At 38.0% G+C, this 16,383-nt stretch overlaps 8 protein-coding genes across 12 annotated transcripts; 3 read left to right on the plus strand and 5 right to left on the minus strand.

Annotated features, from left to right (window-relative positions):
- Positions 1-27: 27 nt before the first annotated feature.
- On the minus strand, positions 28-2,968 carry LOC123004264 (amyloid protein-binding protein 2). The gene is made up of 6 exons (XM_044397437.1): positions 2,722-2,968; positions 2,325-2,671; positions 2,107-2,275; positions 1,995-2,050; positions 1,611-1,946; positions 28-1,273 (listed from the first exon to the last, which is right to left on the minus strand). The coding sequence occupies exons 1-6, from the start codon at positions 2,851-2,853 to the stop codon at positions 604-606; spliced, it is 1,710 nt and encodes a 569-aa protein (XP_044253372.1). The 5' UTR covers positions 2,854-2,968; the 3' UTR covers positions 28-603.
- Positions 1,500-8,635, plus strand: LOC123004267 (short-chain specific acyl-CoA dehydrogenase, mitochondrial-like). Of its 2 annotated transcripts, XM_044397444.1 has the most exons (9): positions 1,500-1,561; positions 1,618-1,978; positions 2,038-2,171; positions 6,826-6,961; positions 7,015-7,166; positions 7,213-7,474; positions 7,522-7,812; positions 7,860-8,029; positions 8,078-8,635. In XM_044397444.1, exons 4-9 carry the CDS (start codon positions 6,925-6,927, stop codon positions 8,381-8,383), a joined length of 1,218 nt encoding a protein of 405 aa, XP_044253379.1. In that variant the 5' UTR covers positions 1,500-1,561; positions 1,618-1,978; positions 2,038-2,171; positions 6,826-6,924; the 3' UTR covers positions 8,384-8,635. The 2 variants fall into 2 exon arrangements, with proteins under 2 accessions (XP_044253379.1, XP_044253378.1); XM_044397443.1 differs by lacking the exons at positions 1,500-1,561; positions 1,618-1,978; positions 2,038-2,171 and adding an exon at positions 3,950-4,326.
- LOC123004270 (type-1 angiotensin II receptor-associated protein) lies at positions 3,008-3,972 on the minus strand. Its single transcript, XM_044397448.1, has 5 exons — positions 3,814-3,972; positions 3,618-3,764; positions 3,498-3,567; positions 3,335-3,448; positions 3,008-3,285 (listed from the first exon to the last, which is right to left on the minus strand). Exons 1-5 carry the CDS (start codon positions 3,850-3,852, stop codon positions 3,164-3,166), a joined length of 492 nt encoding a protein of 163 aa, XP_044253383.1. The 5' UTR covers positions 3,853-3,972; the 3' UTR covers positions 3,008-3,163.
- On the minus strand, positions 4,068-5,510 carry LOC123004268 (ribokinase-like). Of its 2 annotated transcripts, none has more exons than XM_044397446.1 (6): positions 5,334-5,510; positions 5,182-5,270; positions 5,005-5,137; positions 4,671-4,955; positions 4,494-4,621; positions 4,068-4,443 (listed from the first exon to the last, which is right to left on the minus strand). In XM_044397446.1, exons 2-6 carry the CDS (start codon positions 5,229-5,231, stop codon positions 4,125-4,127), a joined length of 915 nt encoding a protein of 304 aa, XP_044253381.1. In that variant the 5' UTR covers positions 5,232-5,270; positions 5,334-5,510; the 3' UTR covers positions 4,068-4,124. The 2 variants fall into 2 exon arrangements, with proteins under 2 accessions (XP_044253381.1, XP_044253380.1); XM_044397445.1 differs by having other exon boundaries at positions 5,182-5,276.
- Positions 4,320-6,597, plus strand: LOC123004269. The gene is made up of 5 exons (XM_044397447.1): positions 4,320-5,831; positions 5,887-6,002; positions 6,059-6,134; positions 6,180-6,389; positions 6,444-6,597. The coding sequence occupies exons 1-5, from the start codon at positions 5,574-5,576 to the stop codon at positions 6,516-6,518; spliced, it is 735 nt and encodes a 244-aa protein (XP_044253382.1). The 5' UTR covers positions 4,320-5,573; the 3' UTR covers positions 6,519-6,597.
- Positions 8,573-10,961, minus strand: LOC123004260 (hexamerin-like). Its single transcript, XM_044397433.1, has 3 exons — positions 10,805-10,961; positions 9,790-10,754; positions 8,573-9,743 (listed from the first exon to the last, which is right to left on the minus strand). The coding sequence occupies exons 1-3, from the start codon at positions 10,890-10,892 to the stop codon at positions 8,685-8,687; spliced, it is 2,112 nt and encodes a 703-aa protein (XP_044253368.1). The 5' UTR covers positions 10,893-10,961; the 3' UTR covers positions 8,573-8,684.
- Positions 10,962-11,274: 313 nt separating this feature from the next.
- Positions 11,275-13,599, minus strand: LOC123004259 (exocyst complex component 3). Its single transcript, XM_044397432.1, has one exon. It carries the CDS (start codon positions 13,517-13,519, stop codon positions 11,291-11,293), a length of 2,229 nt encoding a protein of 742 aa, XP_044253367.1. The 5' UTR covers positions 13,520-13,599; the 3' UTR covers positions 11,275-11,290.
- Positions 13,600-13,718: 119 nt separating this feature from the next.
- On the plus strand, positions 13,719-16,065 carry LOC123004265 (dihydrolipoyllysine-residue acetyltransferase component of pyruvate dehydrogenase complex, mitochondrial). Of its 3 annotated transcripts, none has more exons than XM_044397440.1 (6): positions 13,719-14,091; positions 14,224-14,581; positions 14,631-14,777; positions 14,829-15,217; positions 15,271-15,570; positions 15,621-16,065. In XM_044397440.1, exons 1-6 carry the CDS (start codon positions 13,973-13,975, stop codon positions 15,748-15,750), a joined length of 1,443 nt encoding a protein of 480 aa, XP_044253375.1. In that variant the 5' UTR covers positions 13,719-13,972; the 3' UTR covers positions 15,751-16,065. The 3 variants fall into 3 exon arrangements, with proteins under 3 accessions (XP_044253375.1, XP_044253373.1, XP_044253374.1); XM_044397439.1 differs by having other exon boundaries at positions 13,808-13,895; positions 13,950-14,091; positions 14,631-15,217; XM_044397438.1 differs by having other exon boundaries at positions 13,721-14,091; positions 14,631-15,217.
- The last annotated feature ends 318 nt before the right edge of the window (positions 16,066-16,383 follow it).

The raw sequence follows: 16,383 nt of genomic DNA on the forward strand, positions 1-16,383 counted from the left end.
GAGACGAAATAGATTAAATAAAACAAATAAAGGATAAAATGGCGATATAATTGTTGCGTAACAAAAAGAGGATATAGCTCCTAAAATTAGTTGTAAAAAATATGAATCACAATCTAATAACAAAATAAAAGTATGATTAACTAATATGAGAATCAATGAAGTGTTAATTCTAAGTCATATAATGAAACACTAACATAGCTTTACAATCAAGGAGGCTGCGTGCGATATCACCCAATAATAGTCATACACATCTTCAACTGCCATTAGCTAAGCCTCCTACATCTACAATTAGCCTTATATTTTTTGCTCTTACAGAAAAGTAACATGTCCCATGGTTAAAAAAAAACACTGATCAAAAAACTTAATACTGGAAATAAAAGCACGTCAAATGTAATAATGCAACTGAAAAACCACGATACGTTTAGTGTGAGATTCACGTCGGGAATGTCCTAGTTATATCACAGATTTTTAAAGCAGCGAATTCTGCCGAGACGCGAACAAGATGTTTAAAAAATAAAAACATAACAATAAAAAATGGGACAAAGAGTAACAATAAAAATTGGCAGTACTGTTTAATTTTCGTTTACACTAAGTGACTAGATTTCAGCACAAACGCGAGAACTTTTCGATTATTTCTGTAAGCGGTAAAATTTCTTCAACATGAGCTGGCGGTTTGGTTTGCGCCCGAAGCACACTCCAATCGCGCATTTTCAAAGTATATAAAATAACGTTGGACTGATCACATAGTTTCGAATAAACGTTGATTAAACCTCGGTAATCGTACTCCAAACCTGAATACGTCTCCCCAAACAAATTCAGATTTATTTCCATTGAGCGCATGTATAGTTTCTCGGCGTCGTGATGGCGTTTCATGTGATAGTTATACAACGAGGCTAGATGCCCGATACTGAGCCCCACCTCATAATCGGCGCTTCCGAGTAACTCTTCTTTTATGGCAATTGCTTTCAAATGCATTTTCTCCGCTTGTTCGTACTGACGCATACTTTGATACAAACGTCCCAAATTGCCGTAATGCTTTGCTGTTTGGACGTTTTTCTCCCCAAAGGCTTTGCCAGACAACTCCAAAGCCGTCCGATGCAACTCTTCAGCTTCAATCAAGTATTTTTCTTGTAAATGCGAATTATTTCCCTCACGCATATCCAAAGCTATTTCTTCAAGGATGAGAGCCTTTACTCGTTTCGCTGAAGCCAGCATTAAGTGGTTATCGGGGAGAATCCGTTCCATGAGACGAATCGAACGGTCCGCATTTTCCCTTTCAATCAAAAACAAAAAAAAAATTAGTCTACGCCACTGGAAAATGCAGTTCAAGGTTTGCGGCCCTGTATTAACGTTTAAATAATTTTACCACAATTATTGAGTAGAATTTTCAACAAAATTATGTTAATCTTATATTGTATTTTAAAACTTAGCAAAAAATAAAATTACAAAAAATTTATCCAAGTCTAAGGTGGCGTAAAATTATTTTCCTGGGGTTGGCACCGTGATGTCAGCCATCTTTCAATCAAAATTTAATATTTTTTTATAAATAATTTTTCAACAGGTGAGATTAAATATTTGCAGCGAATAATAACGGTGAATAAATAAATTACCTTGCAGCATAGAACCTCCCAGAGCTGTACTCATTGACATAGAGAGCATAAGCCATATCTTCGTGTGCCAAAGCAAGATGAATATTATTTTTTTCAAAAACGTTCATTCTGATTTGAAGCGATCGTTCATAGACTTTAACACTTTCTGGAATTGAATCAAAATTGAGTAAATAAAATCCATAATCAAGCAGCGTGTCAGAAAAATGGGGATGACCGTCACGTTCATAAATTTCCGATGCTAAATTAACAGCTTGTCTTATGAGAAGTCCTGCTTGATTAAAACGTCGTTTGACTACGCAAGCTCTTGATGCTTGTCTTAACACTTCAATGATGATTCTACAATAAAATTATTAATACGTGAGTAGCAGGTAAACAAAATGTTACCTTGATGGAAGTTTGTCATTAAGTAAGACTAGTGCTTTTTTAGACCAAGCAAATGACTGTAAACGTGAGAAAATTAGTGAAATTTGATAACGCGTCATAAAGACTGTGTTACCTCATCATATTCACTACGATGAAAGTATAAAGTTGAGAAATTTGCATAAAGGCCAGCTAAGTTAGGTAAAGCGTCCAATTTTTCTAATTGTTTGATCACCTTCTGCGCGGAATTGAACGTATTTTCGGCCGCTTTGAATTCGCAGTAAACTGTCTCAGCGTAAATTCGCCTAAAATGATTTCAAATGAAGTTTAGAAAAAGCAAATTGGGGGAATTACTTGTGATAGCACTCAAGGCATTTTTTCAAAATCTCCACGCTTTCTGTTTGTTCTTTACACAAGTCTTCTGTTATTGTCAAAATCTTAATGCTATAGTCATACCAGCCCCCTTCATTGAAGAAGCTACCAATTTGTATGCCTACACTTATAGCTCGCAAGGGGTCCTTTTGCAAGTAACTTGAAAAATCCTGGATTAATTCGTCAGGAACGTTCGATCCGTGATTAATTAAACCTTGAAAACTCTTCAACAACTTGACGCGTTTATGTTTAACGTTCAACATTCGAATAAAAACTTCCAGTTCACTGAATTCAACAGCAAGAAGGCACGCCCGTTTTTCAGTGAACATCTAGAGTGATCCAATTATTTAATGGAGTTGCGATAAAACGCTATACTTACTGTATAATAAAAATCAAAGAGGACATTGTCAGGCAATGATCTGAACTCTTTTTTACAAAATTTACAAACAGTAACACAATCTTTGACAGCTGCTTTCACACAAATTGCGTATAACGATGGAGGACTTTTCATTTTTAACACGATTCCACACAATATTGAACTATTTTTTATTTGCTAATCACACATTAATGAAGCAGCTGATATAACTCCAAATAACATTGACCAGCTGAGATATAAACACGATAGATTTCTGTTTTATCGACGTGACACATACGTCAAAACAATCGATTTTGAAATAACAAGTTTATTATTGTACAAATTACAAACGTTATAGTTATTTACGATATTATACAAAGATTAAATGAAAACAAAAATAACATTAATAAGTAAATATTGGTGACTTATATTTTATAAGGTGTAAAAAACTATTATTTGGGGCGAATTAGATTTGTTGGGCACTTGAAAAATCATAGCTTGCTGCTTGTGATGTGTGTGGGACGTTTCTATCTATGTCTTCATAACTAGATTGTTGTGGAGTTTCCCCAAATAAACCTGATAACGCCCCTGCAAAAAATTGTAACATTCTTTTGTTTTTGTTATCAGTTTTCCAAACCATTGGATCCCGTTCTTTCTTCAAGATTTTTAATCAAAACAATGCTACTGAAAGGACGAACAATTAAATGTAGGATGCACATTGCAGCAGAAAATTTTTCTCTTGCTGATTGTGCTAAAAAATCAGTTTAATTAAATTAACGTAAGACAAAAATAAAACTTACAATCGCTTGGATAAGACATTACTAATAGTAAAATGTCTAAAAATATAGAAACTCCGTTTACGACAATGGCCTAGAACAATTTAATTTAATTAAGATTCAATGATGATTCACGCTTTTTACCAATTGCAAGGGTTCCTCATTTTGTGGTTGAACAAGGCTCCATACCAGGAAAATAATAAAAAAGAAATTATAAAATAAATAGGCTGAAGTGCTCCAAAAACCCATTGAACTAAGGGCGATAAAAACAAAATGTGATAAAAATATCACCTAAAATATTACGAAATAAAATAATGATAAAAACGAACTTTGTACGTACTTTTAAATTAAAATTTCGTATCTGGGGTAAAGCCGGCATTTTGCGTTTAATCTTGATTACTCAATAATAAAATAAAACGAAGATCCAAAATAAACGTTCATCACTTTTTGACATCGATGACATTTCTGTCAAAGTGACCGCCAGCACACCAATATCAGGCAAATTAATTCCCCAAATTGTTAAAAGTTGTAATCAACTTTTTTGCTTTATTTACGAATTAAAAGCAAGTTAAAATTGAAAGTAGAACAATTTTGTAAAAGCAAGAGTATGGCTTTATTTAGAAAATTTGCAATTAATTTTAAACTTGTAAATTAAGTACATCTACTCAAAATTTCTTGGCCCGGGAAACTAATTTGTGTCCCCGATCGTGTGACACTGTCCGAGGCGATAAAACATGCACTTCTGAGGATATTTTCCATTGGTAAATTGGGATTATTCGCTAGAAGATAAGCCAAGGCACCTATAAACGCATCGCCGGCACCAGTGGAGTCAACACTTTGGACGGCAGGACATGTAAGGAAAATACAATTTGAATTTTTTGCAAGATATAAAGCCCCCTCGGCGCCTAAGGTTAAAACCACGCTGTTGCAACCTTTGGATATTAAGGCGTGCGCGGCCGCTTCTGCCTCTCTTAAATTACAATAACTTAATTTTTTGCCTATTGAAGGAAAAGCAATTACTGTTTTGTAGTAACTGGTAGTCCAGTAAATTCTGAAGCTTCCGTTTCATTGACACAAAAAATAGTTGGTAATTGGAGTAATTTAGGGTCGTACTGTCTCAAAGCAGGCGCTCCATTTAAAATTGATATCTGTAAAAAAAAATGTAGCTATTTTGTGACAAACAAAAAATGGAACTACCCCTTTTGCCAACTGCATGGCCTTTATGGCAACTTTAGGTGAAGTTTCAAGTTGCATGACCACAACACCAGCCGAAATTATGTCATTTTTGGCCAATTCGACATCTTCAACGCTCAATTCTTTATTAGCACCTGCTACAATAACAATTTGATTATCACCAATTTCAGAAACGGTAATTTGTGCGATTCCGCTGGAAAAATTCGGCGTTTTTTTCACGTATTTAGTCTCAACATTTTGATCTTTTAAATTGGCGATATATCTTTCACCCCATACATCATCTCCCACCTGAAATTTTTTTATAAAATGGGGGCAAAATGTTAGTTTACGTACTTACTCTGGCAATTAGAGTGGTTTTACCCCCTAGCTTGGCTGCAGCGACGCACTGGTTGGCCCCTTTGCCTCCAAAATTTGTAACGAATTTGGTGCCATGAATGGTTTCGCCTTTTTTAGGTAAACGCGGCGCGTAACTACAAATAGAGATGTTTTTGCATTTTTTTGGTTATGTATTTACCTAACGAAATCTATCATGCAAGAACCAACAACGACAATGGAATCGGACATGTTTAGTGTTATCTTATCCTATGTTATCTATATGTAACACTAAAACTGGAGTATATTTTATTTGAAGATAAACAGGAAGTGTCATGTTTAGTAGGTTCTAACCTCAGAATAATAAAGCAATAGTCGGGGAATTAGCGCGAATTAAATACTGTTAAATACGAATTAATCCATTATTTCGTGTTATTTTTATGAAAACGAATTTGAGTTTTATTTGGATTTAAAATTATTATTTTCCCCATATTTTTAATCAGAAGCGCCGCCTAACGGTCATCTGTCAACTTGTTGCTCCTCTCAAGCCCTAACCTTAAAATTTATTTATTTTTCTTCATATAAATATGAGTCATGGCTAAAATTTTTAACGCAATAATTGTGGCGATCTTTGTTTGTTGCTTCAAATATTCGGACGGTAGTGTATGTATTTCGGAAGAAGGCCAGTGCCTTTGTCGAATCAATGAAAATAGTAGAATAGACTTGAACCAAATTTGGGAAAATAGTCTCGTTGATAGCGACAGCTCAGGCAATAGTTTCTATTTTTGGGGATGCAGAGATGGGACCCAAAATATAACATTTAACGGCACTGTGAAATCTGTCACCGGTTCGGTAATTTATTTGTTTTATTAACAGTTGGGTCATTATTTGCTTGATTTTTTCCTAGTTGATTTGGGCGAACGCTTCTGTCGCCAAGCCTTTAGGATTTAAGAAAGAAATACGATTTCATCTCCTCGACGAGAAAGAAAAGTTTTACGAAATTGTTTACAAAGAGGGGCAAAAGTACGAGCATTTTGTTTTCTTATTCACATTTTTTACTTATTGATTGATAATTGTAGTGTCAAGGCTTCAATTCACCTCGTTTGTACTCCTGAAGACACGTTTATTAAAATTCTGAATGCAAACAGTACAAATGTAAGTTGCTTCAAAAAAAGTGTAATTTTACTAATTTAATTGTAGCCCCAGTTAGCGTTAGGTTCGCCTCATGCTTGTGTTATAACTGAAAAGACGGGTCTGAGTACGGGTTCAGTCCTCCTTTTAATATGCTTTATTTCGTTTGGGATCTACTTCATTGGAGGAATGCTCATTTTGTATTTCATGAGAGGTGCAAGAGGGCTGGAAACGATTCCAAATATAGATTTTTGGAGAAGTTTGCCAGGATTAGTGAAAGTAAATTCACTTCACTTTATTGTTTTGTCACAAATGTTTACCTTTCTTTTCTAGGATGGCGTAATTTTTCTTTTCAGTGGCTGCAGTGCCAGTTCTATTACAACACCAGAAACTTACGACAGAATTTAGCGATATTTTTTTAGGTGTTTTGCGACTGAGTGATTTTTGTGTTTGTATAAATTTATAAAATAAAGTTACTTTAAGTAAATCGTTTTTCTTTACTTTAGCTAGTGCGCCATTACGTAAATTTCAATTTGTATTATTTATTACATTACCGTAATAGAATTCTTATTTACATTGATAAACAATGACCTTGCATTTGAATGTTATTTTTCACACAGAAACTGCCAGGTTATTGTTTTAATGAAAATCAAATTACGAGATTATAGTGAAGTACTACGTTATTAATAATAATCTATTCTTTTGATTCTTTCAGTGATAATCAAAATCTAATCGCAACAACCAATGAAGTAATATTTACAAATAGTGATATTAGCACTTTTGTTACTACCTGCCTGTAACCTGCTCAATTATCATGTCTCTCCGAAAATTATCCTATTATTTAATCAAAGGTAGTTATTTAAAATAAATCGTAGGTTAATTAATGACCCCCAAACATTTTCAGCGGTTCCAAAACCCAACAGTCGGAATTTCAGTCTACACAAGCTCTCTGAGGACCATCTCATGATACAGAAAACATGTAGAGAATTTGCCGAACGTGAATTAAAACCAATCGCTGCCCAGTTAGACCGAGAACATAAATTCCCCGAGAAACAAGTAGTAAAAATTCGAGAAAAAATCAATTAACTGCTGTGATTTTTAGATTAAACAATTGGGGCAGTTAGGATTGTTGGCCATAAGTGTGTCAAAGGAATACGGAGGTTCGGGTCAAGATAATTTAGCTTTGGCGGTGGCTGTTGAGGAAATCGCACGAGGGTGTGGGGGCACCGGCGCAATTGTTTCGATTCACAATTGTCTTTACTCCAATCTGCTTAACCGATTGGGGACAGAGCAGCAAAAGGAGAAATTCTTGTGCCCCTTTATAAGGGATTCAGAATTGGGATGTTTCGCACTGAGTGAACCTGGTTGGTATTTGGTATTTAAATTTTAGATATGTAATGAGGGGATTTAGATGCGGGTAGCGACGTTGGGGCAATGTCAACCACTGCAGTAGCCGATGGTGACTGTTACGTCCTCAATGGGACTAAATCATGGGTCACCAGTGGCCCTGTGGGCAAAGCAGCTATTGTTTTTGCCACAGTTGATAAACAGTTGAAACACAAAGGTATAACAGCTTTTATTGTGCCTTTGCCCTCAGAAGGGCTCACTTTGGGTAAAAACGAGGATAAGTTAGGGATCAGGGCTTCGCCGACTTGTAATCTCATTATGGAGAATGTTGTGGTGCCTAAAAGTAACGTCATTGGTATGTAAATAGCTTAAATAGTATAAAAAATAAATTGGGGGTTGAAGGTAATGTCGGAGATGGGTTTGTGATAGCAATGACTCAGTTAGATTTTGCAAGGGTGGGAATTGCGGCTCAAGCCCTGGGAATAGCTCAAGCCGCTTTGGAAGTTGCTGTAAATTACGCAAGTCAGCGAAAGTCGTTCGGACAAACAATCAACCAATTCCAGGCTGTTAAAGTAACTTAAATCATTTTCCTAAATCATTTTACTAAGTTATAATTCCAGTTGCGGTTAGCGGATATGGCTGTAAAATTAGAATCAGCGCGTTTACTAGTTTGGAGGGCCGCAGTCCTGTGTGATGAGCCCCAAAGGTCGACAAAAGAATCATCAATGGCAAAACTAGCGGCAAGTGAAGCTGCCACTTTCATCACTCATGGGGCTATACAAATTTTAGGTGGCATGGGTTATATTACCGATATGCCGGCAGAAAGGCATTACAGGGATGCGAGAATTACGGAAATTTATGGAGGGGTTAATGATATACAGCGGTTATTGGTCGGGGATAAAATAATCAAGGAGTATCAAATTTAAAGCATTTAAAATTTGTGGTTATATAATGTTTGAGATTATGTGCAAGGTGCAAGTGGTGAGTGATTTTATTGATAAATTTATAAGCAAAGTGAGATGTTTTATATTTTTCTAATTCTCAACAAGCGTAATACTCCATCAGTTATTGTTTTTTGGTGATATATAAGGCGGGTATGTTGTTTTGATTGAAAGTGAGGTTATGTCATTTATTTACAAACATGGATTTTACATAATAAATTTATTGTGATGGTTGTATAATAAGTATTTATAGATTATTTAATATTATTTATATAAAAACAATGAATTACGGTTCATTTTGGGCTTGAGACGAATTCAAGTCTTCGGTACTTTTGTGATAAATTGTAACGTCCTGGAATTTCGAATTCGGGACTTTAAAATCGTAGCTCACAATATTCCGGTCAAAGGGAAACCCGAAAGCGTAATTGTCGATATAATTCATTCCGGTGCCAACCCGGTGGAAGTAATAGTCCTGTTGGGCCTCCTGGCGTCCAGGGGCCTGATAAGGATTGATGATCACATAAAATTGGAAAATTTGGCCTTCCCGTTTGCCTTTGGGCAATAAAAGTCTGTTTGGAAACCCATAGAAAGCTTCACTTGAGTCTAATTGGAGACTTTCCGTGTTGTCAAGGGCCCCCAGAATTTTTTTGTACAAGTCTCTGTAAGTAGTTTTGTCAGGGACGTACCAGTAAAAGTCTCGTGAGGTGCGCTCTATCACATTTTGCCCCGCTTGGAGTTTATATCTGAAGGTGTCCAACTCGACGAAATTGAGACGTTTTTCGGTCATGGATAATTTACGGCCGTATTCGTCGTATTTGGGACCTAGGAACAGTCTCACGACTGCATCGTTAACCTTGTCGGAATTGACGTAGATCTTGAGGGTGAAAGGCTTGTGGTTGAGTCTCTGTTGGCGCACTTTTACTTTGAAATTTTCCCATTGGAAATACGGAGGAGTGTAAACGGCGTTAGCCACATCTGAATCGAAATAATCAAAGTAGGTAAAAAGTTTATCAGCGTCGATTTTCTCGATTTTCACACCCGGAAAATTCAATTCGTTGTACGTATAAGGGGGCAAATAGACCTTGTATTTGAGAAATTGCAATAGAACTTTTTTGTAAAATTGATAGAAAGCTGGGTCTCTTAACGCGGTTTCAAAGTGTTCAAGAACCGAAGGTGCTACTTTGTACTTGTCCAAGGGTTGGTAGGAGTACCCTAAAAGGTGACGTCCGAAAATGTCCCAAGGACCGTAATAACGGGGGTTGATAGAGTCCGGATTTGACTCAATCATGTTTCCCAAAATATTAATCTGGTCTGAGCTGTACAAATCGACCAATTTGCCACTTTTCTGGAAATCGTAATTTTATAAGAGGAGAACTTTCAAGAAGACTTACCGTAAAAGCAAAACCTGAGTCAATAGTGTCACTGATTCGTCGTTCGAAGTCCTGTACTCTGGTGTAGGAGTAGCCGTAGGCACTTTTGTATGTCCAAGATTGGCCAAAATTGCTCCAGGTTTCACTGAGAGGAGCATAATTTGGCCTATTGGGAAAAGCAAGTCCTGTGGGGTAGCGCAATGAAGAGTAGTAACCATACTTGAAGGGCTCGTCGTAATTGAAAAATTCAATTTCGCCAAAATCGTTCGAGAGTCGTTCTAGGTAGTACCTGGCTAGGAGTTGTTGGTATAAGTAATAGTATTGTTCCCCCCGACGGTCATTTTTCAACTTAAACTCCTCCCCATCCATCCAGAACGGATAATAGATGTGGCAATAGTAGTAAAATGAATTCAAGCCGATGTCTTCCAAGAAATATGAAAGCGATTGTTCCTTGTTCAAGTTCAAGTAATAACCCGAATAATTTGAGTAAATCGTGTAGGTTTTAGTGCCCCCATTGTACGCCTGTTTGTACCGTTGAGCCTTCTCGAGGTCTTCACTATTGAAGAAATAAAACGGATAAATTTCGTAAATCGGTGGCAGGATGAAAGTAAAAGTATCATCACGGTGGACCAAAGCGGTGGAAAATGCATACAAGAATAGCCCCTCGTTCAGGTTATTCCTCGCCCAAACTGCAGTTTTATACAACGTGTCAAAATCCCTGGCATAGTAGAACAATTTGAAGAGACTTATTGCTTGTAACCGGTGTTCGTAGTAAAAAATTGAAAAGATTTCGCCTTGAGGGAGCAACCCCAACTTGTAGAAAGACACGAATTGTTTAACAGCAGTGGAATTGATATAAGCGTCTACGTTTGCTTCGATTGAGTAACTTTTCGAGATTTTTTGCCGATTTTCGTTGAAGTCGGGTTGGTTGACATTGCGAAAAAGGTCTAAAAGGTCGCGTTGACGTTCGAGGAAAAGCTTGTCGGCTGAAGGAAACGATGTTATTTCTACAAAAGGTAAAATTGTCTCTACTTACAAACTTTGAATTTGCGCTGACCGACTCCGTATTCTTGAAAGGAAAAAATGGTGCCCCAAAGGCACAGGAAGATGACCACAATCTTCATCGTGAAGATGAAGATTGATTCAAACTGTGCGTTTTATATTGATGAGCTTGCATTTAACCTTTGCATTATCATGTTTACCAACAGTGGGTATGTATTTTTTTTTGAAGTTTAGTGGGTTTATTGACTGGATTGTTTTGTGATTAGTTGTAGAAAAAAGAGTGAATACAATAGAGGAAATTGTGTGATAGGGAATTATTATTACATAAAATTATTTCATAACAGTATTAGTAAGTTTTAATTATGGCACGTGATTAGCGATTAGATCTTTAAAACTTTGGGTCAATTTTTATGATGAAAGTTTTTTTAAGCCAAATAATTGATGGAAGAAATAGTAATTTAGTTTAATTTTTTGGTGAGTTTTTGGAGAGAAATGAGACAACAGTTTATAGTAACAAAGTTTAGTTATTGAATACATTGAGATTAACAAGTTTCGGAAACACCAGCGACCTAAAAACGCTGCTTTGGTGCGTGGCCTTAACTTTGGGCAAATGCGCGACTTTATCGCGAATATCTGACCTCGCAAGATCACCTCTCAGACTCAACAGTCGTAATAAATGGTCTTCGGTGATATCGGGATACTTTTCAACAATTCTATGTAGTTCAAAGGATAACATATCATCGTCGCTTTTTAATACTTCCGTTAACAAAATGACACTCTCAAAAGGGTCATCGCCTTCTAAACTACACAATGTGTCTAGTAATTTTCCTAATTGTTTGGCCTCTTTCACGATTTTTCCACTAGCTTGGACGCTCTCTTCGTAGGTTTTAAAAGTGACTTTTTTCGATAGTAATGCGGTTAAGTAGCGTTTAGAGACCAAAGAGCGGGCTTGGTGGACAATGAACTTGTAATTGGGTTCACTGAGACGATTATAGTCTTGAAAATAGTCATCGAGAGTTGCACATATTGTGTCCACGGGGAGGGAAGTACCCAACCAACGGGGGGTGAATAATTCATCAAAGTGTTTGTCCAAATCTAAGAACAATTCTTCGAGTAAAAAGTCACCGGAGTCGTTTCGTAATTGAATGAAAGTTGTCCTCAATCGGTTAAAATTCTCACCGAGTGCTGGGGGAGATGAGGGAGTCCAATACTGTTTTTCCAACTGAGACCCCAAATCGGCCAGTTGAAGACAATTATTGACAATCATAATCATATATTGGGTGAAATACGGGACCTGTTTTCGGTCTTCGAAATATTTATTTTTAAATTCGACAACTGCTTTCCGATACATGTCTCCGTAATTTATGACTTGTCCTATGCTCAAAATTAGGACTTTGCACGTCATTTCGTCGCTTATTGTTTTACATACTTGTAGATTCTGGTCGATCATTTGGAATATTATAATGGGAGCTGCAGTTCGGGTATAATTATCGGAGTTTGGTTCAATATTGGATCTCCATTCTTGCTCTTCTGAATTTAAAGTGTTTCGCATCCATTCTCCGTAATTTATTTCAATGTTTCGCAAATAATCGGCTTCGAGAGTCTCCATAACGGCTTGGGGGAGCAAAGGGTCTAAGTGTTTGGTATATTCGATTAAATCAGGGTGACCTAGCAATTCAGCGCCTTGGTAAGTCTTGCTAACCCATGACAGTATTGTAACGTATTCATTCCCTTGTATTCCGTTTTGAATAACTTCTTGTAAGTGTCGGGACAAGCAGTGGTGGTACATTTGGATGTATTTATCGATAATTCCATATCTCGGAGGGAAGCAGGGGACACATAAAGTTTTAACGACTCGTAAATCTTCCAAAATTAGTTGTCGCGTTAATTCTAAGTAGCGTATGAGCCAATGTTTGTTGTCTTCGCGTTCGTCCACTTGTGTCCCTTCAATTCTGGTAGCCACCGACTTTTCTAACACTTCGAATGCCATTTCTTTCCACTTTTTGGGCCGTCCAGGGGGCAGGAAACCGGTTTGTTTCGCCTGTTTTAATGCTTCTTGATCGGTTTTTTCCTCTCGTTCGATTATCCGGAGAGCTGTGACAATCACAGTTGGTTCTTTTCTCACTGTATTCAGTGTACGCGACAAAATTAACCTCAATTGTTTTTCTAATAAATTCGATAAAGTTTCAACGTCGGCAAAATACGCCTTAAGCATCGATTTATCATGCGGCGACTGATTCGGTAATTTATGCAATTCGTAAAGCAAATCATCACGAGACATTTCCAAATCCCTCAAACACTGGTGTGTATGGAGGAGCTTCCCTTCATTTATCCACTGTTTGGTCTTTTCCACACTTTCTGGCACCGTAAAAATGTGTTTCAAATTCTCGCGCGCAGTCACATATTGCGAATGTCGCATATTTTCGTCCCGTACTTGATTCAGTTTGGTGCACAACTCGGGGACTTCGTTAAATAAAGAGAACATTTTTTTGATGCTCGTGTCAATCTCGCGGACGTCTTCGAGGCAACAATGGAGTTGGTTAAGGCCCACGCGGACTCCGTCGAGTTGTTGCTGCATTGCGGACTTTAGGAGGGCCTCTACGGAGTTTTTCTTACGTGTGAGACGGCGTTTCAAGTGATCAACTTTTTCCAATTGGCCTGGTCTTTGAAACATGTTGATTACGTGCGCCGTGGCCGAGGCTTTAGCTGTGGCTTCTAATTCACGCATATTTGATTTTGTAGTGGTCATTGTGGGCTGTTTTTAAGGGGCGAATTGACATGTCAATGAACCTAACCTAAACTGACAAGTTTGACTTTTGGATATCTAAAATCCGTAGTGTCAACAGGTGTATTATTGGTTGTCTAACTCAAAGAGAATTTGTATTTAAAATAATTTAAAAACCGGAAAAATTGGTGTTGCACGTGATGTTCACGTGCTCAATGACGATAAGTTATATCATTACATGTGTAATAATGTGGATTTTTGTTTGATTTGACGTTTGATAAAATTTGACGTTGTTGGTTTTGTTTCACGGCGACGCCGTCAAAAAACGTGATCAGCACGTCACAGTCACTGATTTTCGACGTGAAAGTCTTTTAAATGACCTAGACGAGACGAACCCAAAGTAAGTCGCCCTCTACTCTCAGGAGAACATACAAAATCTATTGATATTATCCAGTTTTTAATTTATTATCACAGAAGATGTTGCGCACAATTGTTGTACGAAGTGATTTGGCGAAAAGCACTCTCAGAAAAGTTGTCCGGTCAAATATTGTCAGAACTTTGAGTGTAGAATGCACAAAAAGGCGAAATAATCACAGGTAAGGAGTTACCTTGATTGGGCTTAATTTTTTACATAATCAGATTATTCTATTTTCGTTAAACCAGTTTACATAATCATAACCTCACTTTTTCATTTTGTACTTTCATGTGTAACGTTGTGCAAATTATAGATCGCTTCTCCTGAGAGAAAATAGGGCACTGCAATGGCAAGGCCCTTCGGTAAATTTCTTCCGGCGTTATGCAACCGATTACCCTCCACACACCAAAGTCCTCCTACCTGCCCTTTCTCCAACCATGGAGTTGGGGACAATCGTCAGTTGGGACAAAAAAGAAGGCGACCGGCTAAACGAAGGAGACTTATTAGCCGAAATCGAGACTGATAAAGCCACCATGGGCTTTGAAACCCCCGAGGAGGGCTACCTCGCAAAAATTCTCATCCCCGCGGGCTCTAAAGACGTGCCCATTGGCAAATTAGTGTGTATTATTGTGGAAAATGAGGCCGACGTGGCCGCTTTCAAAGACTTCAAGGTGAGTTGATTTTTAAATATTTGACAAGTTTGTTTACAAATGATAATAGGATGATGGCGCCGCCGCTGCGCCGCCTAAACCCGCTGCTGCTCCCGCGCCGGAAGCCCCTGCGGCCGCCCCGACGCCGCCCCCCGTGCCAGCGGCTCCCGCGCCACCGACGGTGCCACCGCCAGCAGCGGCAAGTGATCGTGTTTATGTCAGTCCAATGGCGAAGCGACTAGCCGAGCAACGTAACATTCGTTTACAGGGCAAGGGGACGGGTCTTTTCGGGTCCGTAACGTCGTCCGATCTTGATAGTATGGCTGCCGGGGCTCCGGCAGCGGCGGGTGCGAAGGCGCCGCCTCCAGGACCGGCTAACGTGCCGAGCGGGGCCCCCTATGTCGATATTCCGGTGTCAGGAATGCGCGGCACGATTGCTAAAAGACTGCTGCAGTCTAAGCAGAACGTTCCTCATTATTATCTGACTATTGAATGTAATGTTGATAAGTTGTTGAAACTGAGAAGTCGATTTAATAAGAAGTTTGAGAAGGAGGGTGTGAAGTTGAGTGTGAATGATTTTATTATTAAAGCGGTGGCGTTGGCTTGTAAGAAGGTGCCGGAGGCGAATTCTGCCTGGATGGATACTGTTATAAGACAGTGAGTTTCAAGTTTAACTTGTGAAAAATTGAAATTGATGAAACGATTTACAGATACTCTTCAGTGGATGTGAGTGTGGCAGTGTCAACAGACCGCGGCTTGATAACCCCCATCGTCTTTGGAGCAGACGGGAAAGGTGTCATAGATATCAGTAAAATAGTTAAATCGTTAGCAGCAAAAGCTCGCGACGGTAAACTTCAGCCACAAGAGTACCAAGGAGGCACTATAAGTATTTCAAATTTGGGAATGTTTGGAGTTGACCAATTCAGTGCCATAATAAATCCACCACAAAGCTGCATTTTAGCAGTTGGTACCACTGCCAAGCGTTTAGTACCCGACGAGTCGGAAAAAGGGTAGGATAATTATTTCAATTCAAATTCAAATATTTATAATTTGATTTTAGATTCAAGGAATCCCAATTTATTTCGGTGACGTTGAGCAGCGATCACAGAGTCGTTGATGGAGCTGTTGGTGCTCAGTGGCTGAAATGGTTGCGCCAGTTCTTAGAAGATCCAGAATCGATGATCCTTTAAGTTATTGAAATCATACATATTTGTTAAGTTTCTCATTTATCATTTTCGTGCCGTGTTTTCGAATTAAACATAGAGAAGACCTGAAGTTAAGGTCTCTGTTGGTTTAAAGAAGAATTCTTCCATCTGTATAATGTTGCATTTACGATAAGATTTGTAGTGGAACTTATACCAACAGATTTAGTTCGAGAGACAGGTAATCATCCAAACATTGTGTTTCATGAAGACTTTCATTGCTGTTTATATAAAAAGTTGTAATTCTTTGTTGAGCAAATGTATTTATGTATTTAAGGATAAATAAACTAATTGTACATAGGATTCGCTTTAATCTTTGACATTCATAAATAAATTTTTGCTTAATTCATTAGCAGGCATTGAGACCACTCTAGAAATTTTGTAAATATCTGGGTGCAGTTACAATGATCTACAGGTCTGTGGATAGATCTACAGGTCTGTAGATAGATCTACAGGTCTGAAGATAGATCTACAGGTCTGTGGATAGATCTACAGGTCTGCAGATGGATCTACAGGTCTGCAGATGGATCTACAGGTCTGTAGATAGATCTACAGGTCTGTAGATAGATCTACAGGTCTGTAGATAGATCTACAGGTCTGTAGATAGATCTACAGGTCTGT

The sequence above is a fragment of the Tribolium madens genome, unplaced genomic scaffold (genome assembly GCF_015345945.1).
Source record: "Tribolium madens isolate multiple individuals breed KSU strain unplaced genomic scaffold, Tmad_KSU_1.1 Scaffold_1;HRSCAF=32;Tcas5.2_LG8, whole genome shotgun sequence".
In the NCBI taxonomy this organism is placed as follows: Eukaryota; Metazoa; Arthropoda; class Insecta; order Coleoptera; family Tenebrionidae; genus Tribolium; species Tribolium madens.